General features: G+C 45.4%; 4 protein-coding genes across 4 annotated transcripts; 3 read left to right on the top strand and 1 right to left on the bottom strand.

The window, feature by feature from the left end:
- Positions 1 to 2,669, top strand: tubb1 (tubulin, beta 1 class VI). The gene is made up of 4 exons (XM_029149872.2): positions 1 to 116; positions 673 to 781; positions 916 to 1,026; positions 1,203 to 2,669. The coding sequence occupies exons 1-4, from the start codon at positions 12 to 14 to the stop codon at positions 2,345 to 2,347; spliced, it is 1,470 nt and encodes a 489-aa protein (XP_029005705.1). The 5' UTR covers positions 1 to 11; the 3' UTR covers positions 2,348 to 2,669.
- A 749-nt stretch (positions 2,670 to 3,418) lies between these two features.
- prelid3b (PRELI domain containing 3) lies at positions 3,419 to 7,325 on the top strand. Its single transcript, XM_029149875.3, has 6 exons — positions 3,419 to 3,578; positions 4,395 to 4,563; positions 5,316 to 5,405; positions 5,566 to 5,636; positions 5,770 to 5,872; positions 5,976 to 7,325. The coding sequence occupies exons 1-6, from the start codon at positions 3,547 to 3,549 to the stop codon at positions 6,090 to 6,092; spliced, it is 582 nt and encodes a 193-aa protein (XP_029005708.1). The 5' UTR covers positions 3,419 to 3,546; the 3' UTR covers positions 6,093 to 7,325.
- A 957-nt stretch (positions 7,326 to 8,282) lies between these two features.
- aurka (aurora kinase A) lies at positions 8,283 to 12,100 on the top strand. Its single transcript, XM_029149873.3, has 9 exons — positions 8,283 to 8,609; positions 8,998 to 9,058; positions 9,411 to 9,756; positions 9,831 to 9,873; positions 9,975 to 10,166; positions 10,334 to 10,472; positions 10,684 to 10,832; positions 10,966 to 11,140; positions 11,392 to 12,100. The coding sequence occupies exons 2-9, from the start codon at positions 9,002 to 9,004 to the stop codon at positions 11,584 to 11,586; spliced, it is 1,296 nt and encodes a 431-aa protein (XP_029005706.1). The 5' UTR covers positions 8,283 to 8,609; positions 8,998 to 9,001; the 3' UTR covers positions 11,587 to 12,100.
- A 763-nt stretch (positions 12,101 to 12,863) lies between these two features.
- slc32a1 (solute carrier family 32 member 1) lies at positions 12,864 to 17,368 on the bottom strand. Its single transcript, XM_029149871.3, has 2 exons — positions 16,410 to 17,368; positions 12,864 to 15,433 (listed from the first exon to the last, which is right to left on the bottom strand). The coding sequence occupies exons 1-2, from the start codon at positions 16,800 to 16,802 to the stop codon at positions 14,246 to 14,248; spliced, it is 1,581 nt and encodes a 526-aa protein (XP_029005704.1). The 5' UTR covers positions 16,803 to 17,368; the 3' UTR covers positions 12,864 to 14,245.
- Between the last annotated feature and the right edge of the window lie 9,528 nt (positions 17,369 to 26,896).

The raw sequence follows: 26,896 nt of genomic DNA, 5'->3' as shown, positions 1-26,896 counted from the left end.
TTTCAAACTGCATGTTATCAGAGACCCCCAGCTCCTCTGTTCACTGTAGCTCCATCATCATGCGTGAAATTGTACATCTGCAAATTGGACAATGTGGCAACCAGATCGGCTCAAAGGTAGTGAAATACGTATCTTTGTCTTCTGTGACATGCATCAGGCCTGACTTTAAAAGATGTGGATGACACTCTGACATAATTATGTTTATGTCCATTAATGCCCATTATATAAACTAGAAATTGTGTCTCTAATAGATGATAAAAGTCTATTTTAAAATGTTCAATGTTATTATATATGTTTATTTATATATAAATATAACATAATTAGCATTTGTTGGGGCTTTGAATGTTGCCCCCAACAGTTGTGACTGACACAGGGTGTTCCCTGTCAGACATTGAGGGGAAAAGATAAGGGCTGAACTGGGTGGAACGTTCCTTTATCATCACTACCACAAAACAAAAAAGACAAAATACGAAGATAATACTGAAAAAGTGACCCATAATTTGTGAGCTTGTAAAGAATTAAGCATATACTTCAAATGTTATTTTTATTATTATTTATTTATTGATTTATTTTTTTATTATTAGCATCTGCATATCATTAAACTGCCCCAAATTTAAAAGCTAAATCTTAAATGCTGAAATAAATTCTTACATGTTTCTATTGTGCTTCTAGTTTTGGGAAGTGATCAGTGATGAACATGGGCTCAATGCAACAGGCCTCTATGAAGGCGACAGCCAACTCCAGCTGGACAGGGTCAATGTCTACTTCAACGAGGCACACGGTAAAAGACATGATATCTACTGCAACATGTCCTTTTCACAGCTGATCAAATAATATTTTAGCTTTCAGAAGTAGTTTAAAAGTGTGGACATAGTTACAGTCTCTGCATTGTTAATAATCGCCAATGTTTTCCAGGAGGAAAATATGTTCCCAGAGCGCTGCTTGTTGACTTGGAGCCTGGCACCATGGACAGTATAAGAGGAAGCCGCATCGGGGCCCTTTTTAGGCCGGACAACTTCATCCATGGTGAGACAAATAATTGCTACATCACCCCTACACCACTAGGCCCATAAACGTCTGGTGCTGTCATATTTAGGATCTGGTAAAAAATCCAAATGCTATATAATTTTATCCCCAAGATTTATTAGGTTATGACAGATATTATAATTAGATTACCACACGCCTTTATTTTGGTGTTGCAGGTAACTCTGGAGCTGGGAATAATTGGGCAAAGGGTCACTACACAGAGGGAGCAGAGCTGGTGGAACAGGTGATTGACAGAGTGAGGAACGAGAGCGAGAGCTGTGACTGCCTGCAGGGCTTCCAGCTGGTCCACTCGCTAGGCGGTGGCACCGGCTCCGGCATGGGAACCCTCATCATCAACAAGATCCGAGAGGAGTACCCCGACCGGATCATGAACAGCTTCAGCATCATGCCGTCCCCTAAGGTCTCTGACACCGTCGTGGAGCCGTACAACGCCACCCTGTCGGTCCACCAGCTGCTGGAGAACACGGACGAGACCTACTGCATCGACAACGAGGCCCTGTACGACATCTGCTTCCGCACGCTGAAGCTGACCACGCCCACGTACGGCGACCTCAACCACCTGGTGTCCCTGACTATGAGTGGGGTCACGACTTCCCTGAGGTTCCCGGGGCAGCTCAACGCAGACCTGAGGAAGCTGGCTGTGAACATGGTGCCCTTCCCGCGTCTCCACTTCTTCATGCCGGGCTTCGCCCCGCTGACGGCCCGCGGCAGCCAAGAGTACAGAGCCCTCAGCGTGCCCGAGCTCACCCAGCAGATGTTTGACGCCCGCAACATGATGACGGCGTGCGACCCAAGGCGAGGGCGCTACCTCACGGTCGCCGGCGTCTTCCGTGGAAGGATGTCCACCAAAGAAGTAGACGAGCAAATGCTCCTAATCCAACAGAAGAACAGCAATCACTTTGTGGACTGGATCCCCCACAACGTCAAGGTTGCCGTGTGCGACATCCCACCCCGAGGCCTCAAAATGGCCTCCACCTTCATTGGCAATAACACGGCCATTCAGGAGATATTCCGACGCGTGGGTGAGCAGTTCTCCCTGATGTTCAGACGAAAGGCTTTTCTGCACTGGTACACAGGAGAAGGCATGGATGAAATGGAGTTCACTGAGGCCGAGAGCAACCTAAACGACCTGGTGTCAGAATACCAGCAGTACCAGGACGCCACGGTCGATTCAGAATGGGAAGCAGAGGATGAGGAGGAGGAAGGGCCCTCGTCAGCAGGAACAGCCAAGGTTCAGTCTCTGGTCGAGGTCAAACTAGGAACAGTGACTGAAACGAGCCAAGAAACTGTAGTTGAATAGGTCTTGGTGCAGGTTTCATACCATTTACAAGAATGTGGAAATGGAAATTTAAACTGAGGAACTATGATGTAGTTACTTTTATGTCTTTGTTTAGGGTAGATAGTCCTTACTTCATAAAATGCTGTGCTCTGATATGTTTACACATTAGCGCCTGTTGTCTTGTATGGTCTCTACTTATATATTATTTATGTAGTACTGTTTATATTTGCTTTTTTCTTTACACAAAATATTACAAATCCATGGTGATTGTTTTGCATGTATATATAAAATTCTTTATGTTGTACCAATTTATAGCTATAAAATGAAACTGTTTCTTTAATCAGTTTTGCATTGGGTGACTTGTATATAATTTATGACGGTAATTAAAGCAGTAAATACAAAAAGTGGGAATTTCCTATATTTTTCTGTTTCTAATAATTTGTATCATTGTACAGAACTAAGCTGAACTGCAGTGATGGACAGCGCTGACAGCACAGTGATAGTGACACAAGTACACGTTTCCGCCCCGTTACAAGTCTGGGGCACAGAGATTATGCACATCTTTGCCTGAGAGTCACTCAATGATAAGCAGAAAATGACGCGGACATGACCTTGCAACACTGCAATAAAGTCAAGTGTACTCATTTATGTGCTGGCATGAAGATTAAACTGAGGTGTAACTAATGCACTTTAGCCTCAAACTGGTAAATGAACACAAAAATAGATGTTTTTAAACTGGGTTGGCAGGTGTAATATCTGTTTTGACAACTATTTTATCACAGTATCTAGTCACAGTAACGCACTAACTGACTTCGCTCATTAACCTACTTCATGTCCATCTTTTAACGGAACCTTCAACCTTCACTGAGGTGATTCATTTTGTAACATCCGTTACGACATCACCACTCGTGTCACAGCTGGACGGACAGGGCACTAGTGGCCGTCTGTGCATTTCACTGAAAGGTTAAACTGGCAACGCGTTCTGCGGTTCTGTGGTCCGCAGAACATTACGAAACACTTTCACCAGCTGTCCTCGGCGACAGCGAACGGCACGTGGCGCGCGGCATTAGCGGAAGTGCGTCACGACACCCACGTGACCGTTTCTCTGCAGTGGGAGGAGAATCGCGATTGTCTTTGAATGTACTCCGGTCCCGTCAGTCAGTGTGACTTCCTACCGGCTTATCCACGAGTCCACCCGGCGTCGGTCAACACGGTAAAATATGAAGATCTGGACGTCAGAGCACGTATTCAAGTGAGTAGTATTCAGCTGCTTTTTATTCAGCCAGCGGCAGATTGACAGCGGTTCAGCGTCTGGTTAACGCCAGCTGGCTGCTTAGTTTATCAGGTGAACCGCACACATGGTTAATGACACAAATCCCCGGCTTCAAAGGCCGAGCTCGGCGACCTTAAATTGTTAGTGTGACTAGTTCGCGTGCTGACGTCAGTAGCGGCGTTTAAAGCGTTGAACGTAATACATCTAGATTTTTCTTTTTTCCTTTTAAGACATACCTTGCTTTTGCTTGGCGCGTACAGACCAATCATTTAACAGCACACAACAAAATAATGGCATATTGTTGTTTCGACAAACATAGAGACGTACTGGCGTTAATAGTGGACTCAGTGCCGTCGCGCTCTGGTTGCAGAAAAAGACGTACAAATTACGTAAGCGAGAGGCGGGATCAGCCCCCAGCGCGCGACCTTTCCCCCACATTCTACTGCCGGTCTGCGTCACCAGACCACGCTTGTTCAGACGTTTCCCTGGCAACCGCGGCTCCATACACAATAACGAATTGAATAAAACTGCCGTAGTTACTCTTACTGTAACGGAATATGGTCTGTCAAGTGTCTCTTATGTAAATAAATAAGCTATGCACAAATATTTCACGCTAGATTTAAACTCTTTGTAAATGTAAAAGACACCAGCTTTCATATATATTATGCCATGATAGTACTTTTATTACTAGGGCCATTCATGCTTAAGTGCTATTTTAGTTCATTTCTAAATTTATTAAATTATGTTAAAAGTAAATTACATGTTAAAATGAATGGGATTTTTTTTTTTGTAAAGCCATCCTTGGGAGACCGTGACCCAGGCTGCTATGCAGAAGTACCCCAACCCAATGAACCCCAGCGTGATCGGCGTGGATGTTTTGGACAGAAGCATCGACAGACAGGGACGCCTCCACAGTCAGAGGCTGCTCAGCACAGAATGGGGCCTTCCATCCATAGTGAAAGCTGTAAGTTCCAGTGGCCTGGCGCTGCAGTCTGGTGCTTCTCTGTGCTCTTACAGCTGTTATGATTCTGTCTTAATCAAATTATCAGAAGTATTTGAGCTTAGGTAACAAAGGTTTGCTCATTGAAATGCATTAAAACAAATTTAAAAGCCCCACTCGTGCCTCAGCTAACATGTCAGTGGGTTTGCTATCAGGCATGAGTTAATGTCTTCAGCGTGTGAGTATGACCTTAAGCTATTTCTGTCCAGGGCTGTCGGCATGGCCTGTGCCCAGATATTGTACCACAGCTCGTGTTGTACAGGACACGCTAGTGCCATTTTTATCAATGCTGAGGAGTAACCCATAACAGCATGTGATGTAACTTTCCATCTTCAGGTCAGCAGAGTTTAAACTAGAGGTCATAAGAAGGCTGAGTGCTGACAGAGGCTATTGGACTTAACCTATCTGTTTGCCTTTGAATTCAATAATGCTAAGTCTACAGAAAAAGTTACCCTGACATGTCTTAATCTGTGTTTTCGTCAGCTGTTGTTCTTTAGTACTGACCTTTGCTTAGATATCTGAGGATGGCGTTAACATAGAGTACAGTATGTACCACAGGCTGATTGGTAGCATATTAACACACACATCAATAAGATTGTCTCAAAACTAAATCATGGCTAAGCCACGTATGTGCTAGATGTATCGTAAAGACAACTTCATTCAAAGTCTGTTTGTGTTCACTTTGTCATTGGACGTGTGTGCTTCTTTGTCATCAGATCATTGGCAGCTCCCGAACGTACACGTATGTCAAGGAGCACTCAGTTGTGGATCCCAGGGAGAAGACCTTTGAACTTCAGTCCTCAAATGTGAGCATTGAAACATTCTTGGACTAAGTTGTACTAGTTGTGCTGGTTCTACGGGTCGATGACTCACCTTTGAACAATCATTCAACCTACTGTATGCACTGTCACTGTGATATGAGCCATTACATGCAGTTTTTCAACGTTTAACAATTTGTCTCTACAGATCACTTTCACAAACATGGTATCTGTGGATGAGAAGTTGACTTACAAGCCACACCCTGAGGACTCAGAGAAGTAAGTTTTTAAGTGTAGAGATTCGAAATTCCTCTGACAGATACTCATCTTTACCTGAATATTTGTCATTTAGGCTTTTCGATTATTATTATAGCATTTTTGGGGTAAAATTTTAAAACCACTTTTTTTTCAGAACACTACTGACTCAGGAGGCCATCATCTCAGTGAAAGGTGTCAGTCTCAGCAGTTACTTGGAGGGAGTTATGGCCACCAGCATCTCTACTAACGCTGGAAAGGTCAGACAAACTATTGGTCTAGTGGGATCCTGTGGGATGCCTGAGCATTTCTGTTTTGTCTCTCCCTTCTCTGGACTAATTCTTTGATTGTTTGGTTCATCAGGGCCGTGAAGCCATGGAGTGGGTAATCAAGCGAATAAATACAGAAATTGAGGAGCTAGCAGCCACAGCACGTGGGACCATGCGCACTCCAATGGCTGCTGCTGTCACTGAGAAATGACCCTGGCCACGATTGTTGAGCAGAGCTTAAGAGAGACTGCATGCCAGTACAACCAGCCTTCCTTCATGCTGCACTGAAGCCGTTTCAGTGCTTTTGTTTGTTTTGTGTTACTGGAGGGTACAACTCATCCATCTCACATGCTTTACAGTCTAGATTACATATATTTTTAACGGCTGACTGCGGCACAAAGGGATCCTGTGCTCAGCAGGCTACAGTGATGGGAGACTTTGGCAGGATGAGAATGTTGGTAGTAAACTCAGGGAATAGTTTAAAAATGTCTGTTATCTGTATATTTGGAAACATGTAGCACCGACAGACGCTTCCTGTGACCGGAAAGCACAACAGAAGTGCCACGCTACCTTTGCCACCACTGTTTTCTTTGTAGAATAAGAATACCAGTGAATCATCTCTGGCATGAACTCTGTGTTTACAGCAACAAGATTACCAGCAGGTATGCGTCCGTAAACCATATAGAAATGACTGAGGAATGCTCCTGTTGATGTATGATGTCAGACGATACTATGTTAAGGCAGGGGTCGCTGCATGTTAAGGGTACGTGCAAGTGGTTTCTGAGAGTAATTGGTAACAGTAAGATGTTAGTGAAATGTTTCAATCACGTTTTTTTGTGCCATCTCCTCAACAATGTTCTCTTGCGGGACCTGAGTACTAAGGCACTCTGTACCAGGCAATGCATACAAGCCTTAATGTAAACTGTATTTTATTGTTATGTAGTAACTAATATTAACATATTTAAGTCGAATTAAGGGATCAAGTTACATGCCATATTTATGTTTTGATGAAGTTTTGTAGAAGACCTTTTCCAACACTAAGAATTATACTGTACCTCAACATGCTTCCTTCCCACAGCATGTGTTAGTGTGGGCAGAGACCTCTGCTCTGGCATTTATTTGCACTTAAAAAAAAAGAAAGCTGCTACACATGCTGTGGGAGTTAGTAATTACGACCTACTGTTTAAGAGAAAAATGTGGGTGTGTTTGAGAAGGTCTTGCTTTATACAGTTGTCAACAGTGTTTCTTTAATTTAATTTTTTTACCTGTAACAGGAATATTTATTTAGAGAAACCTTTTTTGAATGAGTAAATTGCGGCTAGGGTTGAAAGATTTACAATTTGCTATGTTCATGTTGTAATTTGTGCATTTTGCCTTGGTGCCTCTGAGAAAAAATGGTTTCACCAAACGTTGAATATGGCAATAAAATAATGTTCTATAGAAAGCCGTTGTCTAGAATTCTTCATAAATGACACTTCAGCACTAGTACGTTTTAGGTCAATATGAAAATGTTTCTCAAATGCATGATGAGAGGACAAGGTTCTCATCAAACCTGCATTCCAAAGGTTATTGTTAGACTGAAAAAAATTATAGTCTACATATTTTACTAATACCTAGGTGTGAACTAGGTCAACTACATTCTTAAATGCACCAATGTGTTGGCTTAAATATAAAGAACACATGCTGCCACACTGTGGTCAAATAAAATACATCTATTTCAACTAATTTATTATCTCAAGGAGAAGTTTTATGTAGGATTATTGCCACTTTTTAAGTTTTTCTTTCTTTCTTTTTCTTTTTAGTTTATGACACTGTTGCTTGCTTACTTTGAAATTATTATCTGACAAGAAATAAAAAGTTTCATAAAAAAAGTTTCATAACAAATAGGGGAAACAAATTTTAACTACACCTTTGCTGTAGTGAGCGAAACTATGTAAATAATAATTTACACAAGTAATCATTAAAATATTATATAAATGTCATATGCTTTATATTCAGGTCCAAAAGCATAATCCTAATAGTTTTCACCCATCAACCCATAGTGATATTTCCTGTACCTGAACTCTTCTACCATTCTACTTACTTATGTAAATTGTGTAGAATAATTTACTATACTACACAAAGCTCAATCCGCTCAAATCGATCCCATCTCCCATTCACCTTCACCGATACAACGATTTATTTACCTACGTGCCTCTTTGCAATGTCGCAATATTGCTTCTTCTTGAGGCGAATTTTTTTGGAGAGTGAATAAAAGTGAGTTATGTGCCCTCATTGCTGCTGCCCCCTGCTGCCTTGGAGGCCATTGTCTGTGACGTCACGGGTGTGTTTTTCCTCACCCAATAGGGACCAAGAGCTAGCCTTCCCTCAGCCAATCGTAGCCTCTGATGTTTTTAAAGGCTTTTAACAGAGGGACGTTTGAAATTAAACAAGCGTTGTGTGGGGGAAGTGATAGCCAGCCACGATAAAAGCCCAGTTAGTTCGTCTTGAAGATTGGATTTAGTCTATGTTAAAGGCCAATTAACGTTGCTGCGATAAGTGGTTTTCACAGGATTTTTGTTGTAAGGTTGCTTTGGATGTTCCTTATGTGTGTCGCTAGCTAGCCGCAGACTTCAGCTGTCGTCAACTGGCCGTGCTAGCTAGGCCAACGCTAATTAAGGATAATTTAAAATCGGGGCAACTTATCGGGCTGAGCTTTGTCTCGATAACCGCTTAATAAACCATTTAGGTAAGTCCTGTTGTCGTGAATAGACACTTTTGTTGGGTGTGTTGCGCCATGCCAGGCAAAGCTAGCGCTTAATTTGGTGGCTAGGTTTTGCGTCTCTAATCTAAAGACTAACTGCAACCTCGAAGGTGAAAGCTAACACAACTATATTTGTCACCGTGACTCTTTTGGTTATGTAGGTAGTGTTAATACGTGCAATAGAAATACTGTAGTTGTAAAAATGTGCTGTAGGTATGTAGCAATATATTGCTATAATTGCTGAACATAGCTAAGTAATTGACTAGCATTAGACATGTGAAACGTAGTGACACTACACACCCAGATACATTTATACCTGACCCAAACCTATTTAGGTAACTGTCTAAATGATTAAATACCATCTTTCTTTTAGGACTATGGACCCTAGGCTCAAGCAGACAAAGGACATAAAAGCTCACAGACCAGAAATGAAGGTAATGGTCTATTTTACTCTGATTCTAAAACAATTCTAAACTACATTTTTATAGATTGAGGTTAATTTTCTGAGCTGTTTCTCTATTTAGTGATGTGTAAGGTAGCACTTGATTTTTCCAATGCAGGGGGAAATGCATCTTCTACTGTAGCAAAAGTAAAATGTCTATTGAATTGAATGGAATGCGTCAGATTAATGTGTTCCAAGTATTGTTAAAAACATGACTTGTCTGGCGCTTAGAACTTGGCACATATCATTGGAAGCAGAAACAAAACAACAGAAAATGCCAGCGGTATGAATGAACAGTTTTCTTAAGCTATTGTTCTCAGTGTTTAATCGGGTTTTGTTTGCAGACAACTGGTTATGGACCAAAACGGATTCCTGTATCACAACACTCTCAGATGACTGAGAAAGCTGTGGTTACACCAACTCCACATCAACGGGTCCTAGGTTTATCAAATGGACCTCAGCGCATTCAGCGGCCCATGAGCCACCAGAAACCAGTGACCCAAGTCTCTGTTGCTCTTAAGTCAACACATCCCTCTGATCAGAACACAAACCCTGCTAGTCAGAATGGAAATTCTGCACCACAGTCAAAACCAAGTTCTCAGCAAAACCAGCCAAAGACAAATGTGCCCAAGATCACCCAGGAATCGGCCAAGCCACCACCTGAATCAGCAAAGCTGGAGAAGCAGGAGCGTAAGTGTAATAAACAGTTGGGCAAAAAAATTTGTATGGGAATAGATTTTACATTTAACTATTCTTTATACTAGACAAACCCACCAAGAACGAGTCTGCAAAGGCCTCTTCATCAAAGTACGACCGTTATTCAATATACTTTTTTTTTTTTTTTTTTTTTTTTTTCATACAAGTATCTTTTTAAAGTCTCTAAAACTTCTCTTGCTCTGTTCACACAGACAACTTTGGAGCCTAGAAAACTTTGACATTGGTCGTCCTTTGGGCAAAGGTAAATTTGGCAATGTTTATCTGGCCAGAGAGCGACAAAGCAAGTTTATCCTTGCCCTGAAGGTGCTATTCAAAAAGCAACTGGAGAAAGCTGGGGTGGAACATCAGTTGAGGAGAGAAGTGGAGATACAGTCTCACCTGAGGTAAACTGTGATGGAGCTACTTTTTGTGTTCCTTAACTTTTACACTCAGTTAATACTGGAGAATCATGTTTTATGTTGTTTTTTTAATGTCTGCTAAAGAAGAATTTTAAAAAGATTAAAAAAAACAAAAAAAAAACAACAACTCTTAATCTGCTTGTGTCCTGCAGGCACCCCAACATCTTGCGCCTGTTTGGGTACTTCCACGACTCGTCTCGTGTGTATCTCATTCTTGAGTTTGCGCCCAAAGGAGAACTGTATGGTGAGCTGCAGCGCTGTGGAAGCTTTCCTGAGGACAGAAGTGCCACGGTACGTTTGCCAATTCACAACCATTTTTTCTGAAAAATGCATGACTTCTTAGCAGTTGATGCAGTGTAATTGTTAATAAAACTAGTACGTAATAATTCCACAAACATCATTTATGTTTATTTAGAGCTAGATTAGCTAGGTTAGCAGGATTTTGTCAAACTCTATAGTGGTGCATGTTTTCATTATTCTTTATCCACGGCATTCTAACTAGTACGTCATGGAGCTAGCAGATGCTCTGAACTACTGTCACTCCAAGAAGGTGATCCACAGGGACATCAAACCAGAGAATCTGTTACTGGGGGCTAATGGAGAGCTGAAGATTGCAGACTTTGGATGGTCTGTTCACACACCTTCCTCCAGGTAACAGGATCCTGTTTTGCAAATGGCACCTTTTTTGTTTAAGTTTAATGCTGTGTTGTAACGTTTAAACACAGCCTCAAATCTCACAGACTAAGCAAGGGCCTACTTCATCAGTTACACTTTGCTTTATCAGGAGGTCCACGTTGTGTGGAACACTAGACTATTTACCTCCAGAGATGATTGAGGGAAAAACGCATGATGAGAAGGTGGACCTGTGGAGCCTTGGCGTTCTTTGTTTTGAGTTTCTTGTGGGCAAACCACCCTTTGAGGCGAAAAGTCATGAGGAGACCTACCGCAGGATATCAAGGGTAAGTTGTGTTTTTAACAATGTTTCTGTTGATATAAGCAACATGTCAAAACACTTGATTTCTTTTTAAAAGCCTGTAAATTTGTTCTGTGACATTAATTTATTTTCAAAGACTTAATGTTGCAAGACTTGTGTTAAAGACGTCGCTATTGGCTCAAAGCTACATAACATTTATTGAAATGTCTATTGTCTGTTGGTTGTTTTTGTATAAAAATATGTTGAGAAAGTCATGTTTCAAACCCTGTTTTCCAGGTGGAGTACACATATCCTGCACAGACCAATATTAGTGCCGGAGCCAAAGACTTGGTTGCCAGGTTGTTGAAGCACAACCCAATGCATCGGCTGCCCATCCAGGGAGTTCTGTCTCATCCCTGGGTTGTTGAGTCCTCGACTAAGAAGCCGACAACCCTGAACAAGAGCGCAGCCGAACAACCCCTTTGTTCCTGAGCCAGCTTCTGAGGTTTTTACATGAGACTAATGCAAACACAGGCTGCACAAAGAGGTAGAACATCAGACTGCCTGTTCTAACATGGTGCCTGCCTGTATTTTGAGCCACTAGCTTATTCTTTCTCTGTTCTTATCTTTTTTTTTTGTCTTACAAATGGCATCTCATTGCCTGTAAATATTTCACTGTTTTTCTATAATTATAAAAGGTTTCGCGTCTTTCTAAAATGCCATTACTTGAAATAAATAAATTATCCTTTTTAATGGAATGTCACTTTAAAACTAACTGCGTCGAAGGTATTGGTTGTCTACATTCAAGTCTCAATTTTCAAGCTTTTGGTAAATGAAATTTTAAATTCAAGCTCGTCCGTGTGTTCAACTCGTAGTGATGCTCAATGCCCAGCAGAGGGCGCCAGCGACTCAAGGAATCTCAACAGGACCGACATTTTGGTTAATATTAATTCCACTGTCAGTGTTAATACCAGTGTTCAGCTATTAAATTTATGCTGAAGTTAAATGTCTTTTCTCTTAAAATCACTCTAACGATTATTTAACGTCTATGTGGTTTGCTTAGTTTAGTTTTACCGGGTAAATTCAAACCTTTTTTTTTTAGATGGACCACTAAATGTGGGCTTTTATAAGATTTAAATGTTTTCAGAATTCGGACCAGCGGAATTGTCAGCTGTTTTTAGCGGACTAAAACTGAATTGTAAATAAAATGCATGAGACCAATAGTGACGTGGTGTTTGGCGGAGTTTAGTTCAGTGTCCGCTGGGTGGCTCCCAAACCGTGATGTTCAACTAACCTCGATCAATACTGGAGACGATTAATTACCGTTGATTCTGCATGTACGTTTTCATTTGTGCCTTTGGTCACCTGTAAGCTCAATACGGGTTTAACAGGCAACACGGCCTCGTAGGTAAAGGACAGTATGTGGTTTAGTTTCACTGTGAACTGATTCTCCTCCTGCGTTCGCGCTGGTCTGTGAGATCATACGCCCCAGAAAGTCTGACGTTACAACATCTGGGCATCAGGCCACTCGGAAGTAAATGGTTTGTCCAGATGTTGAGCAGAGAATCAACACAGTGGTCGAACAGCTCGGGCATACGGTCCGATGCGCGCCTGCAGCACACAATCTGCCGCGTGTGAGCGAGTGGCGGACGAGGCCTAGTGGAAACCAGCTCGATGCGAACGTTTGTCCAGAAAATCCAGGCTCGAGTTTTAAACGGAGCACACCGACACACGAGGATCTAGCGCGTGATAAAATATAAACGCCACTGTTTTCTCCACCATTTTCTGTCTTTTTATTATAGAGGGGGAAAAAAAATACATGTTCTGACCGTTTTCGATTTACATAAAACCACACACATTTTTACAATATAATGTCACTTATTTCTTTATTCTTTAATAGTAATTTCACGATATATGATAACGACTTTGAGATATACATTCCATCTTTTTGAAACCACAACAACACACTACACATACGGTTTTATAACATTTCCACAGGACCCATTGGATTGCACAGAATGAAAAATGTCTGTATGCACGTTTTCCTCTAATGGTCTTTGTTTTAGATTTTCAGACATCGAATTTCGGACACGGTGGTCTTAAATAAATTTCAGAACAGGCCATGTTTTTTAAAATGTGATGTAAAACAGTATCTTTGAATCGAGTGTGCATTTCATTTTCGGGTCCCCATTCCGCTGGACTTTAAGCCAATTGTGGGCATTTAGCACATTTAAATATTGGTTTTCGACGCTTGAAAGGTTGAATTAAATGTCGGGTATTAGGTAGAAATATGCATAAATTATCAGAGCTGAAGAATTTGGAGGATGTTTCATTTCCACTTCCCAGTTTCACGGTGTTTTGTGTCTGACATATTCTACATTCAATGCATAGTTTATGTAGCTGCTGTTTAGGCCCCGTTTCGTGAGCTTTTTTGTGATTTTAAACTGCGCAGGGGAAAAAAGGCCCAATTCTTTTCAAAACTAAACGCCGCGTTTTATTTAAATAGTTCTATATGCATTCATGTGCTTCTACTGCTGGTTATTGCCGTTGTGTTACTCGTCTCTCTGGTTTTTCTGCGTTTTAACATCACATTCATTGCCCATAATCATATTGCAAATCACCTCGATAAAAGTGGCTTTTTTAAATATATTTTTAGACCGTTTAAAAGAAACTTAATCAGTAAATCACATTATGCCGTCTAATGTCCTTCCATCACACACTGGAGCGTTACATGAAGCGAAGTCTCATGTGGGGAAGCACCACAAGAGCAACAAAAAGACAAACTGCCCTTTTTGCAATTTAGTTTAAGGTCAATATTGTAAACGTTCACTCCACTGGAAAATATGTATATGTACTTTTGCTCGCATATTTATACAACATATACTGTCCATATATTGTGTTGTGGATGCATTAGATTCCTTCACAGCCGCCGCCTCTACTTCTGTGTGTGCGCGCGCGCATTTTTTCTGAACGGATGCAAGACTGTATGAGTGCGCGCGAGATGTCGGCGAGTGTGTCCCGCGCGCTTTTACGCATGGATTAAGCAGAGGGGGCCGCGCTTGTCGGGAAGTACTGTGGGGTTTTTTTTTTATTATTATTTGAACAAAATGGGTGTTTGCAGTTAACATCTAGTTCAAGCGGTGGCTCGCATCTAATCTTCTATGTTGTATTTGAAAGCCTCTATGAGCCCCTCCATCGAGTGGATAAACCCAGATATGCTGCATATACCTCCTATTACAAAGATGGAGACATCAAAGAAAACCTGATGCCACAGCAGCTTTCTCCATAAAAGCTTGAGGTGGAAGAGACTGGGAAGTAGAAAGCACAGGCCCGCGCCCGTCAGGCTGCCGGTGAGACCCATGAGGAGGGCGAAGTGCGGCACGTAGATCGCCATAAGCAGGGTGAACACGACAAGGCTGCAGCGGAGGGTGAGTCCCCACGACTTCAGGCGTCCGTCTCCTCCGTAGCAATCCGGGAAGTACGCGCGGCCGCCGTCCTGGAAAAATGTCTTCTCCAAAACCTCGACGGCGGCGAAGAACGGCAGCGGGTACGACAGCAAGGCTTTGGCCACCAGGAAGATGTTGACGACGGCTCGGATGGTTGGGGGCAGGTTGTCCGTGATGACCTCCTTGGTGGCGTCAGCCCAGGTCAGGTAGGCCACCAGGGCGAACAGGCCCTTGAGGATGCAGGCAGCGATGTGAGTCCAGTTCATCATGCAGTGGAACTCGCTGGGCCTCTGCATGTTGCCCTCCAGCGACGGCAGGAAGATCTGCGAGGTGTAGCTGAACACGATAATCCCAATGGAGATGGGGAACTTCTTGACATCGATATAAAACTTGACCTTGTCCCAGGCCCAGTCCCTGGCTCTGGACAGGCAGTAGGCGATGACCAGGATGTTGATGACAAAGTGGGCCAGCGTGCACAGCAAGCTGAACTTGGACACGGCTTTCAGGTTCTTGAGGAAGGCGCAGGGCAGCAGGGCGGCGGTGGCGATGATGGCCCACGACTTCTGGGAAATGGGCATGTTGGGGAAGCTGTTGTACATCAGGTTGCCGCTGACCACCACGTACAGGATGCACGTCATCACCAATTCTATGATCTGGGCTACATTCACGATGTGGCCGCCCAGCGATGGGAATCGGGGCGCGCAGCAGGCGTTGGCAATGTCCACGTAGGAGTCCCGCACGCGCACCAGCTGCCCGTCTTCGTCCTCCTCGTACAGGCAGGCAATTAGGATTTTGCCCGTGTAGCAGCACACGACGGCGGCGAAAATAATGAGAAAGAGTCCGAGGTATCCTCCGTGCAGGATGGCGTAGGGCAAGCCGAGAACGAACATCCCCTGGGGACACAGAAAAAGAGCGAGGACACGTCGTGAGTGGCTCGGTTTCGGTTCTGACGCGTAAAGGCGCGTTCAGACACAGCCACGTTGTATTTTAACGCGCTGCACGTGGCCCGGCCCGACTCTTTTGTCGGATCTCACTCCCACCTTTCATGTGGTGGGTTTTCCACTTTGCTCTGAGCGCGTCCGCCCGCCTCTGACGTCACCGCGGGCCGAAGGAGACACGCGGTGACGTCACGGTGGCTGCCGTGAGCGCAGCTTTGAAAAGGATTGCGTCTAGGAATTTTTGTCGCATAGTCTACACACAGAGAGACCGAGACTCCTCTCGAGTAAATCCCGTTTGTTGCTACAGTTTAATGGTTTAAATCTACATTTTCTTCCACTAATTTCTGACTGATATTTCGCTCACTGCATTATATTTACAATTATATTTGAGTACAATTCTGCTTGCACGAATCTCAGCCCATTTCTCAACTCGACCTAAATTCTGACAGTTACGGTTAATTAAGAGGATGAAGACGGGCGTGGATTCGGTATGAAATGATTTTCTGATCCATCTTTTGGCAGAGGAACTGTTGGGCGGACACGCGCGTCTGTGGCATTGGCATCCACATACAGACAAAGAATGCGTACTTTGGGGGGGTGGGGGGTGGGCACAGGGTGCAAGCTGCTTCCCTCTCAACGCGCTCCGCCTTTGCTGTTCTTAAATCTCTAAGAGCTCTGTAGGAGACGGTGACAACATGACTTCTGTGTGAAATCGTTTCTCCAACTAAAAGGACTTTCTCTTAATGTCTTACGGACATTTTTCTTTAAACCTGTACCTTTTCCACAGTTTGTTCCCAGCTCTTCTGTTTCGTGCGTCTTTATTTCAGAGACGCCTTTGCGCGCTCGCAGGTGCGTCTGGCTCAAACGCGGCTCGGCTAATTACCGCCGGCGTCGGAGCCGCTCGCTCGTTGTCCCCGCGGTGCGCTTTTACCTGAATTGCATTCGTCACGTTCCAACCCGCCTCCCACGCCGTGATTTTTGGTCTGACTTCAGTCAACTCGTTCGTTGGACCCCCGTCCTTGGAGGCGGAGTGCGGGGGGCCGGTGCCGTCCCTCTGGTAGTGGCTGTCCCCCTCCACCGCGCCTCCGTCTCCGCTCCCTTCTCCCGTCATCTCATCGGACGTCAAAATGTCCATCTGCATCCCTTGCCGGTGGTCGTAGTCCAGATCATCGCAGGCGGCGAACCCCAGAGCCTCGTCGTCGGTCGCGGCCTGAAAGCCCATCCTGGCGAACATCCCGCTCACCTTCGCCTGGGATTTATTGGACACAGTCGTGGCCGCGTTTGAGAGTTTATTGGAGAGCTTGCTTCTGATTAACGTCGCCATTTTTACTCCTGTGTCGATTCGCAAATGTTTTGCAGCGTAATTAGGTGTTTTTCTCCCCCAGTCAATAAAAACGCGAGGCTACTTTGGGTTGGAGCTGGTTCTCCGCATGAGATAAAGCCGCAAGGAAAAGCGCAAGGTCTGTTTCGAGACACCGACGGGCGTCAGTTGCTACCTCCACTTCTTGGTCAGTGTGCGCCTGCTGCCTTCGATTATCCCCAGGTTCATGTCACCTTCAGACGTCGCCGCTCCGTCTCTGCATCTTGGCGCTGCGCTGTGACGCTCGCCGACTGGCGCACAAGTTGTCGGGCAGTTCAGCGGCGTGCGCAAAAGCCTCTACGCACGGCGAAAGACGCGCCACAGGTTCCCGTCTATTATATCGCTTGCGTCGGGGTTATGGGGCGGCGCGCGGCGTTTCCAGGAGTCGCTTGATGGTTTTCAGGTCCCTTTGGCTGATGCCAATGCGGTACCGCGGAGCCTGGGGGGAGGCAGGGAGGAGGCACGTGTCCTCATCAGCCTGCCAATGCAAAGCACGTCTCCAGTCCTCTCAGTGCCCCACCGGGAGAAAACGGCAAAGATTTGCTGCATTTCTGGGGGAGGTGCTTGCTGAACCCCCACCGTCGCCACCCCAGCCCATAATCTATAATACTCATTCTAACGTCCAATGGCATTCCGGGGGCCTCAAATCTTGCATAACTTTACGCGTATAAAAGGAGGCTGGAATTTGCCGAAAACCTAAATTCTTTGGACCAGATTGAATCCAAGTCCAGGATTTGTTATTTTACAAAATTCAAATCTCCTATTTCCACTTATTTCAAACGCGGAGAGGACGTGGAGCATCAAAATAGTAACCTAAAAGGTTTCTGGGATTATACGGATTGAAAAAAAAACTTACTGAGTTTGTTGTTGATGAGGAAAAATATTTTCGCGCATTTTGCCTTTGGTAAATTATGGTAAGATATAGAACTGGTGACGCCGTACTTCTGCAGACCATTTCAAAAAGTGTAAATGTAAAATCTGATCTGCTTGTATCCATCTGAAGCCTTCATTCAGAATGCGCATTCATTCAGCCATGCATCCATTCATTCAGAATTTGATTGTGTCTGGGAAGCTGACGTGCGGTGTCTCGTTGAGAATATCAGCACGTTATGAGACGGCGTTGCTCTAAAATTTGAGCAAACCAGCCTGAAAATGGACTGAAGAGATTAAATCATCGCCACCAGGTTTCTTTTTAAGAGCGAGAATGCGTAATGAAATTGTTTTATTTATTGGATAGAACACGTCTGTTAAAACGGATGGATATCCTAAAATAATTCTATTTTCCTAATTCATAAAATAACTTTTTTAAACAGAGCAGATTTGCATTTTCTCCCGTGCTTCGTTATAACGATTCCGTGACTCATCAGAGTTAAACGCCTTAATTGCGCTGAGACATTGCTGTAAACGCTGTGTTGACTTTGGCTTGTCACTAGGACTCTGCGTCCGCCGCGCTCAGCGTTTCCCCCGGCTGCAGCATCAGACCGCATCACCACGACACAAAGCCGCGGCCTGGTGCGGCTCGCTAAAGTGGCCCGAGCTCGCGCAGTGCAGTGTAACACGGTCCGTGGCTGTAAACATCCAGGCTATTTGCATTGCACACGGAAAAAAGGCCTATTAACGTTGTCAGTCTGGTTTCTTTGAAACAGACTCCACCTCAAAGCGAGCGCATGAGAGTCAACCTGATGATCATCATTTGGCAAACAAATGTCCATTAAGGTGCTGCTCATGTTAAGAGCAGCTGTTAATATGGGTCAGACATTTAAAGAAAGGAACAATAACCAAATTGGACAAATAGGCGCGTCTGTATTGTTTTCATTTTACAAAAAATTATTTCTACAAATAAAACAATTAACCTCTTCGATGCCAATTAGGGCGAGATGCGAGAAATCACAAGGAGACAATGATTTGTTTGCGTCATAGATTGTTATTTTACGCTCATTTCTCGTGGTGACCTCGAGGCGATGTTCGCATGAAATGAAGCTGCAGCACGAGGCAACGCATTCAGCGACAGGCTCGGATGCAGATCGGGCTACAGGCCGTCACGTATCGGGCCTGCGCATCTCTGCAGACCCCGAGTCTGCTTAAAACCGCGACGCCCGAACAATGAAACGCACCAGACAAATAAATCGTTCTCTCCGGCGAGCTCGTGCGTTTTGTGTGTGCTTGTGTGTGTATGTGCGCCCGCGCGCGTGTGTTTAATTTTCAGTTGTGTGGGGGGGGGGCGAAAATTGCTGCTTTCTCCTTGTCTGAATGAATGAAAGAGTTAATGACAGAGGCTGTTATCAGCGGACTGCAGCCTCCTCTGATCTGCGCCCTGCGCTGTCTGATGGAGTGTGCTGCAAGATGAAAAGAGCAGCTCTGACACCACCAGCCAGAAGGTTGGGTCGGCTACACACCTTTCCACCTCCCTCTCTACACATGATAATAACAACAACAACAATAATAATAATAATAATAATAATAATAATAATAATAATAATAATAATAATAATAATAATAATAATAATAATAATAATAATAATAATAATATAATGTTAATAGTGATATTGCACCATTTTGGAGATTTGTGTGAAAATGTCTACATGATATCAGACTGTTCAGCTTCACATTTTCCTGCATCTCGTCCTCCACGCGTGTCTGCGAGCCGTGCGCTTATCCGTCATCTCACAGGGGGAGGGACAGTGATTCTCGCAGTTTATCACCCGTCCCGAGGGGCACCGGGTTGGGGCTCGGTGCCGCGTCTCCGGAGGACCCACATCTCCGTCAATAACACAGAGGGCCAATCGAAGCTCTTTATCTGTGGCTGCGTTCGCGCCGCCGCGTCCGAGCGACAAAGAGCGCAAAGGCGACGTGCACCACGGGGGCTTTTATGTTTTTCGCTGATCAAAAGCCAAATCCAAAACGGCATTGTGCTCCCCACGTATGCTCGAATTCATTTCCTCCAGTGTATACCCCCCCCCCCCCCCCCCCGCCTCCACGGTGTTTCACCCCCGGCTCTCCTTTTTCACATTACACACATGGATGAGCTGGCACAAGGTTCTCCGCCTCCGTACCCCCCCCCCCCCCCCCCCACTCGACCACGACCCGACCACAGCCCCCACAAACCACAAAATCTGAAAGCATCGTTTTCAGATACAGTCGAAACATTTTCTCTCTGTGAGCGTATAACACAACAAGTAAACATATATGTAAAATTAAAAATGTAAAAGGATCCTCAGACGCTGCTGTGTTGTTGACTGGATACACGTTAGTCCACGACGCCTGTCGACGGAGACAATTATTCCCCCTTCCATTAAACGTTCTCAGTGTGACAAGGTAATGACCGGGCGTGTGCGCGTGAGAGCGTGTGTGTCAGAGAATAGATGGGAGATGTTTGAGGCGCGACCCACATTGAGCCAAGATAAGAGGGAAGTGGCGCAGGGACCCATGCGCAGGTTAAGTCAACAAATCCCGCACAGGCCTCTCCCGACGCCCGCAACGTTCTTAGTTTGGATGCTGCAACCAGAGATTTGAGCACATCTGCAAACTCGAAACGTTCGTTCTTTGCCACATTACCTTTCATTTAACCCGTGGACGCGTGCCTGCTGCGCTTTGTGTCGCCAGCGCAGCCAGGCAGAAAACACCACTCATCACTACTGATTAATACAGGACAGGGAAAAGGCACTCTGGGCTCTCTGGGGACTGCAGAGGAGGGAAATTAGCCCACATCAGACTAATCAGTGGACCTCAGAGTCTATTAACATTTGCATCACAATTACAGGTAGCACGCTGCCACTGTTAGCCACTAGATCGTTGGTCGGGCTGTCTGCGCTGCGGGGCTCCGTGCAAATCGTTATGAAAGCGAAGGGAGGTTTGAGAGGCTCGCGGTGACGCGCAGCAGGTTTCAGCACCATGGACAGCAAACGCCCCCTTCAAAACCCACCAAACGCTGGTTTCTTTGCTTTTAAACCGAAGCATCAACACCATCAAAGTGTTTTCGTTGTCTTTATACCAATATCACACTCACAGACACAATATAACACTCGCTGTAACAGCAGCTGCAGACAATGGACATTTGCCCTTGTGTGGTCCAGTCCGTGCAGCGGAACAAAACGCCACTTTTATTTTTTGGAGGAGCGAGATATCCAGGTGGCCCGCAGTGGTGAACCACTAAGAGCCTTTTCATTACGCCTAATGCGTTGGTTTAATGGCTTATTATGGGCTCCCGTGAGACCTGCAGAGGGGGGCTGCGTTAGTCCTGCATGATGGCTTCTGTCAAGTACAACAATGACGAATAACAGAAATCTATCTATCTATCTATCTATCTATCTATCTATCTATCTATCTATCTATCTATCTATCTATCTATCTATCTATCTATCTATCTATCTATCTATCTATCTATCTATCTATCTATCTATCTATCTATCTATCTATCTATCTATCTATCTATATGTATATATGTATATATGTATATATGTATATATATGTACAGTATAAACAAGACATCTATCGGTGATAAAGACTGAATTATGTTTTCTAAAAATACACTTCAAACTGTGTCTATAGTGAGTTTATTCTTCTGTGCCTCCGTGTGTGCTTGATCTAAAACGCTCCCCAGACGCCGTTTTGCTGTTAACCCACGTTGACTCGACTCTCTCCATCAACCTTTGACGCCCCTCTTCCAGGCGCGGGTCGCCTTCACTCTCCTGCTGAGACACATTAACATCGTAATTGCCTTTTTTTGAGCACAATAAACGGCGCCAGTCCGCGGGGACGTGCACGGCCCGGAGGCTGGTGCGGAGCTAAGGCATCGATTTTTCACACAGTGTCAGAAATGTAAAGGAAAGGAAAAAAAAAGCATCAGCAAACATGGACCTGTCATGGATGTTGACTCTTGAAAGTCTGCAGATGATGTAGGGCGTCTGGCGTAGGCTGCATCTGACACTAGCCTAAGGCCTAACAGCTAATTAGTTTATAATTTTAGCTGTGTTATTAATGAACACATACATGACGACCTTCCATGTTGCTGTTACATTTGCACTGAGGCACAAGTGGAGCATGTCTCCTGCATCGATCACGACAAAGGTGATGGAAAGTCGTCAATATCTATCAGGACTAATCTACTGCACAGTACAGTATGAACTCCATCCGCTGGTGTGTGTGTGTGTGTGTGTGTGTGTGTGTGTGTGAGCAGGCCTCAGTGGCTATTTAAGTGATGTGCAATAGTTTTGTTCTCATTAATGTTTTATGTCAGACGTCTTGTCAACTCTCGCAGGGCCTCTCATGTTTAAACCACACAACGCTGCAGAGCTTCACACTGGAGCGTCGGCGCTGAATAAATAATGTCAACGTTCTGCAGGAGCAACACTGGGTTCAGCGAGACTCAGACGTAGTCGTGTTTTACGTCTTTACTCTCAAGAGATGAGATGAAGTAAATATAGCCCACTGATGTGAGGAATCCCTGTGTCTAATTAGCACTGGTGTTGTGTTTATTCTAACACATCCACATGTTTTTATTAGTGTATTTCCTCTCCCCACCCAGTCTCAATGATTCATTGAAATGCACATCTTGTTTGCAATTGACTACATTCACAACCTGCTGAAAGCTTTTTGTTGTGTCCCTGTGATGTCGGCAGGCCTTCAAACGCCTTTGATTCAATGGAAACGCGTCGCGCTCGTGTGGAGTGCTGGGAGCTTAATAAAGACAACCGATGGCCGCGCCGCACTGGCTCCAGGTTTATGAATAAAAAGCCTGTAAAAGCCCCCCCCCGCCGTCAAACTGTGCAGCCACTCTGGCCCGTCATTAACTGCTTTTGTCAGCAGCACAGTCAAAAGTAGGGGAGAGAATTACTCCAGCACTTATCATGAGCCCAGTCACAAGGTACCCCCCCCCCCCCCCCCCCACACACACACACACACATACACACACACACACACACACACACACACACACACACACACACACACACACACACACACACGCCCTGAACATAAAAAAACACACAACACACTCGTGGAGGACGGCTGTTATTATTGATTCGGGAGCTGATGTGCGAGACGCTGCACAAACACAGAAGCCCAACTACAAAAAGGTGTTTTTTTTGTTTTTCAGCAGCTGTAGTGGTTCTGCAACACCGGGCCAACGACTGCTTCTATCTTTAGCCTGCAGGTCAATAGACAGGAGGCGTCGCTCCAACCGTTAAATCTGAGTCTCATGTTCCACAAACAAATCCAAACCGATCTCCCTGACATTATTTTCTATCCCAAACTTTGGATTTGAGTTGCAGAAGCGAAACAAAGCATCAAATGAGCCCCACAGGACGAGCTGAGCAAACCTGGGCCTTGTGGGGCCTCTGCAGGTCTGAGGCCTCCGGCGAGCGGCCCACTTTGCCCTGTTGCTAATCCAGCCTTGCAAAACACCTCTGGTCAATGTCCCAGCACACATTCCCGCTGTTCGCTCCAAACACCCCGTTCCCGCTCCTCCGCCCGGGTCCGGGGGTTAATTCAGCGGGCCGCTTTCTGCCCGACTGCTGCCGCACTGAGCCGGTCCCGGAGGGCGGCTGCAGCCACGCGTCACCCACGGACCTGTCAATACTCTCAACGCTCCCCGCTCCTCAGAACACGGGCCCCCGGGCTCTGTCCGTGTTTGTCCGCCGCCGCCGCTGATTGCTTTACAGGTACAGGATCGACCTTCATCCACCCGTAAAGGCCGCGCGCTGGGTGTCGTGTGCAAACACCGTAAAGTGACGCCACAGGAGAAAACAAGGGGCTCATGTTGGTGGTTATTTAACCCCCCCCCCCTTTGTTACATCCTGGTCTGGTCATATCTGCGGTTCCAAAGGTGCAGAGATCAAGATCACACCTCTGCCTAATTTAATCTTGAATGTTGCTTATCACGTCTCCAGCGCCGTCTGAAGCGTTTCTGGCCCGTAGGTGTGCGCGATAGCATCTCCATTGTGCGCCTCTGTTCGGCGGAGATAAACAGCAAACAATATTAAACGCCTCCGCATCCGCAGACCCCCCCATCCACCCCCCCTCCTGCCTCGCTGCGTTTCTCACGGTTCCTGTGATGCTCCTCCTGCCTCCGCTCTGGTTCCACTGGCGTTTCACATGGGCTCTGGTGCCATTTCTCCACCTTCGCCCGCCTCGCGTCCCCTCCCTGGTCCGGTCCACCCCTCTCCCGCCGCGTCCCCTCTGTTGTGATCACACCTCCAGCCTGGCGGATAATCGCCAGAGGACGAAGAAAGGAAGCCCAGGTTTTATCTGCAGCCGCAGGTGCAATTCATTGTGGAGCGGTGAATGAGGGGAAAAGATTAATAGCGTCCCGCCCTTTTCTCTCCTTGCCTCCACTTTCTGTCAATACTGCTTCCTACGGCTGCCGTTTACTATAGAGTGAAAAGACCCATCACGATGTGAATGGCCCATTTTAAATTTGAGAGGCTTTGCAGTAATCGATCATGTTAAAAGGCTTCACACTGAAGCGACGCCTCCGAATTATTAAATTTAGACCGAATCACTTCTGAAAAATTTTAACAATAATCTGTAAAAGTTTGGTTGGTGATACCTTAGTGAAACCTTATTATATACATATATATGCATCTAAGCTTTTCACCATCTGACACGATTTTAAAATGGTTGTCTCTGTACAGCACATATTCTGCTTTCAACAAGTTCTGATCTGTCCAGAGCCGATCGTGTTCAAACGGCAAATGAGTCAGTCGTCAGAGCCGATTGCACAACTGTCGTGACTTCTCCTCCTGCCTGAATTCCTGCTCCTGGGAATCATTTTGTTTTCCTGTTGTTTGCCTGGGCCCATAATGCACCTGCATCAGGAGGTCTGTTACTGTAGCAGCGTGCTGCGATGTGCACGCAGTGGTTAGACTGAACAAATCAAATAGTCTCGCACAGGAATTCACAGGTTTGCTCAGCACCTGGAGTTAAAATATTGACTTTTAACAATAGTTTGAAGCAGAAGTGAAGAATAGAAGGTATTTATGGATTATTTAATTAAGAGGTCTGATTTAGAAAATATTTCAAAATACTCATATATTTCACAGAATGTTCAAAAACATATTTTCCAAATATCGGTAATATTGGTAAACTTCAGACCACCTCACATCTGCGCTGTCCAAAAAAGGTCTGCGGTTCTGTCCGCCTAGTGCAGTCACACAGCTCTTCACTCCACTGTGTGAAGAGACGTCTGGGGATGTGGACACGGGCCGCATCAGGGCATCGAGCTCCAGCCGAGTGGGAATTCATGTTGGTTTTTATGCTTGGCTAAACCTGTTTTGCCAGCTGCCATTTATGCCCAGACATTCATTCTGTATGAGTGAGTGTGTGTGTGTGTGTGTGTGTTTGTGTGTGTGTGTGTGTGTGTGTGTGTGTGTGTGTGTGTGTGTGTGTGTGTGTGTGTGTGTGTGTGTGTGTGTGTGTGTGCGTGTGTGTGTGTGTGTGTCCTAATTTGTCCAGCATAATGTGGCACCCAGATTAATATAGAAACATCAGAACGTTTTCCCAAAGAAAATAAAAGGCACTTTTTTGCACATATGAAGCTGAAAACCTGAACTCAGGCACTGCTGCATTTTCTTGGTGCTGTCACATCAAAAATTGTCGCTGAGAGCTTTTTCTTCTCTGCCCGACATAATACAGCTGAGCGTCTAATTCGTATTATTACTGAAATTGCCTCAAATTTGTTGCCATGGTTATTTTTCTCTCTTCTCTTTTTTAAGCTTTGTGCCTCCTCAGTGGCCGATGATTAGAGCCGACAGCACCTAGAAAGGGTGTGTGTGTGTGTGTGTGTGTGTGTGTGTGTGTGTGTGTGTGTGTGTGTGTGTTTGTGTGTGTGCGAGAGAGAGAGAGAGAGAGAGAGATGCTGTGTGGCAGTGACCTGGTAATGGTGGATGTATCCACAGGCCACACTCCAAGGTAGTTGCCATGGCCACAATAATTGGCAGGCAGAGAAATGAGCGAGAGGAGGAGTGAAGGAGTGTGTGTGTCTTTATTACATTATGTGGACATATTTTATTTTATTTTTTACCATCATTGTGAGGACATTTTGGCGAGTTATAGTTCCGCCAGGAGGCTGAGAAACAGGTGTACGACAAACAGTGAGACAATGGAGAGAAACACAAGCGTGAATGACTTTGAGAGGACTTGAGGCAACGCTGCAGACTAGCGGCAGGAAGCGGTACTGCACCACCGCGGCCAGCAGCAACACCTTGACTAATGCAGCACAGACCAAGGAACACGGGTGTCTGTGCAAAAATGCAATCAGACCAGTCGAACCACACACGTGCGCTATTAAATCCTATAACTCTAACTATAAGCGCTGGTGCTCCTTGTCTGCAGCTGAATGAAGAGCTCAGGCCCGTCCCCACTGTCACAACGCAGCATCATGACGCTGAGATCACAGTGGTGCCCCCCACCCCACTGCCACAGTGGCTTGCTAACCTCCGGCACCCCACTGTCATTACTACTACTGTCCACCCACATCTCGCTCCCCTCGCTCGGGAACCCCCCCCGGGGGCGTGGGCACCCCTCCGCACGACGCGCGTCGTGAAGCCGGAGCGATGCGGCGATGACGCGGCGCATCAGTGGGCGTGTGCCGAGCGAGTGCTTCTCCATTGGACGCCGGACGCGCGTGGGCTCGATCACGACCGTGGCGCATGGAGGCTGCTGGACACCCGGGGGCACACCTGAAGGGCAGAGCTGCACGTTCAGCACGTTCTTACGTTTTTCATGCCTTCCTTATTTCTCCTCTTCTCTTGTGCGTGTGTCGTCTCTTCAACTTACATTCATTTCCTTCCATCTCCTCGAACACTGCAACACTTTTCGTCTTTGCATCCTTTCACATTTCCTTACTTCCTTTCCTTTACTTCCTCATCTCCTCCCTCCTTGAAGTTCACTGTTTACTCTTATTTCTCTAATAGCTCTCTCCTCCTTGATGTAGAAATATAAACGAAATGTCAGAATAAGTGATTGTGCAGGATTTGGGGTTAGTGGGAGGTGGAGGGGGTTTGATGGGGGGAGTCGTGAGTCAAACCGAGGAGGGGAAACACAGCCCTCCTCCTCCTGCT

This window comes from Betta splendens, chromosome 5 (assembly GCF_900634795.4).
Source record: "Betta splendens chromosome 5, fBetSpl5.4, whole genome shotgun sequence".
NCBI lineage: Eukaryota > Metazoa > Chordata > Actinopteri > Anabantiformes > Osphronemidae > Betta > Betta splendens.
This window is presented reverse-complemented; position numbering and strand designations above follow the sequence as displayed.

Excerpts from the sequence above, each read along its gene's own strand:
- prelid3b (XM_029149875.3), top strand. The coding sequence starts at position 3,547 with ATGAAGATCTGGACGTCAGAGCACGTATTCAA. Across the intron at positions 4,564-5,315 it reads TTCCATCCATAGTGAAAGCT|ATCATTGGCAGCTCCCGAAC; the intron begins GTAAGTTCCAGT and ends CTTTGTCATCAG. Across the intron at positions 5,637-5,769 it reads CACCCTGAGGACTCAGAGAA|AACACTACTGACTCAGGAGG; the intron begins GTAAGTTTTTAA and ends CTTTTTTTTCAG.
- aurka (XM_029149873.3), top strand. The coding sequence starts at position 9,002 with ATGGACCCTAGGCTCAAGCAGACAAAGGACATAAAAGCTCACAGACCA. Across the intron at positions 10,167-10,333 it reads GAGATACAGTCTCACCTGAG|GCACCCCAACATCTTGCGCC; the intron begins GTAAACTGTGAT and ends TGTGTCCTGCAG. Across the intron at positions 10,833-10,965 it reads GTTCACACACCTTCCTCCAG|GAGGTCCACGTTGTGTGGAA; the intron begins GTAACAGGATCC and ends TTGCTTTATCAG.
- tubb1 (XM_029149872.2), top strand. The coding sequence starts at position 12 with ATGTTATCAGAGACCCCCAGCTCCTCTGTTCACTGTAGCTCCATCATC. Across the intron at positions 117-672 it reads GCAACCAGATCGGCTCAAAG|TTTTGGGAAGTGATCAGTGA; the intron begins GTAGTGAAATAC and ends TTGTGCTTCTAG. Across the intron at positions 1,027-1,202 it reads GCCGGACAACTTCATCCATG|GTAACTCTGGAGCTGGGAAT; the intron begins GTGAGACAAATA and ends TTGGTGTTGCAG.
- slc32a1 (XM_029149871.3), bottom strand. The coding sequence starts at position 16,802 with ATGGCGACGTTAATCAGAAGCAAGCTCTCCAATAAACTCTCAAACGCG. Across the intron at positions 15,434-16,409 it reads ACGTGACGAATGCAATTCAG|GGGATGTTCGTTCTCGGCTT; the intron begins GTAAAAGCGCAC and ends CTGTGTCCCCAG.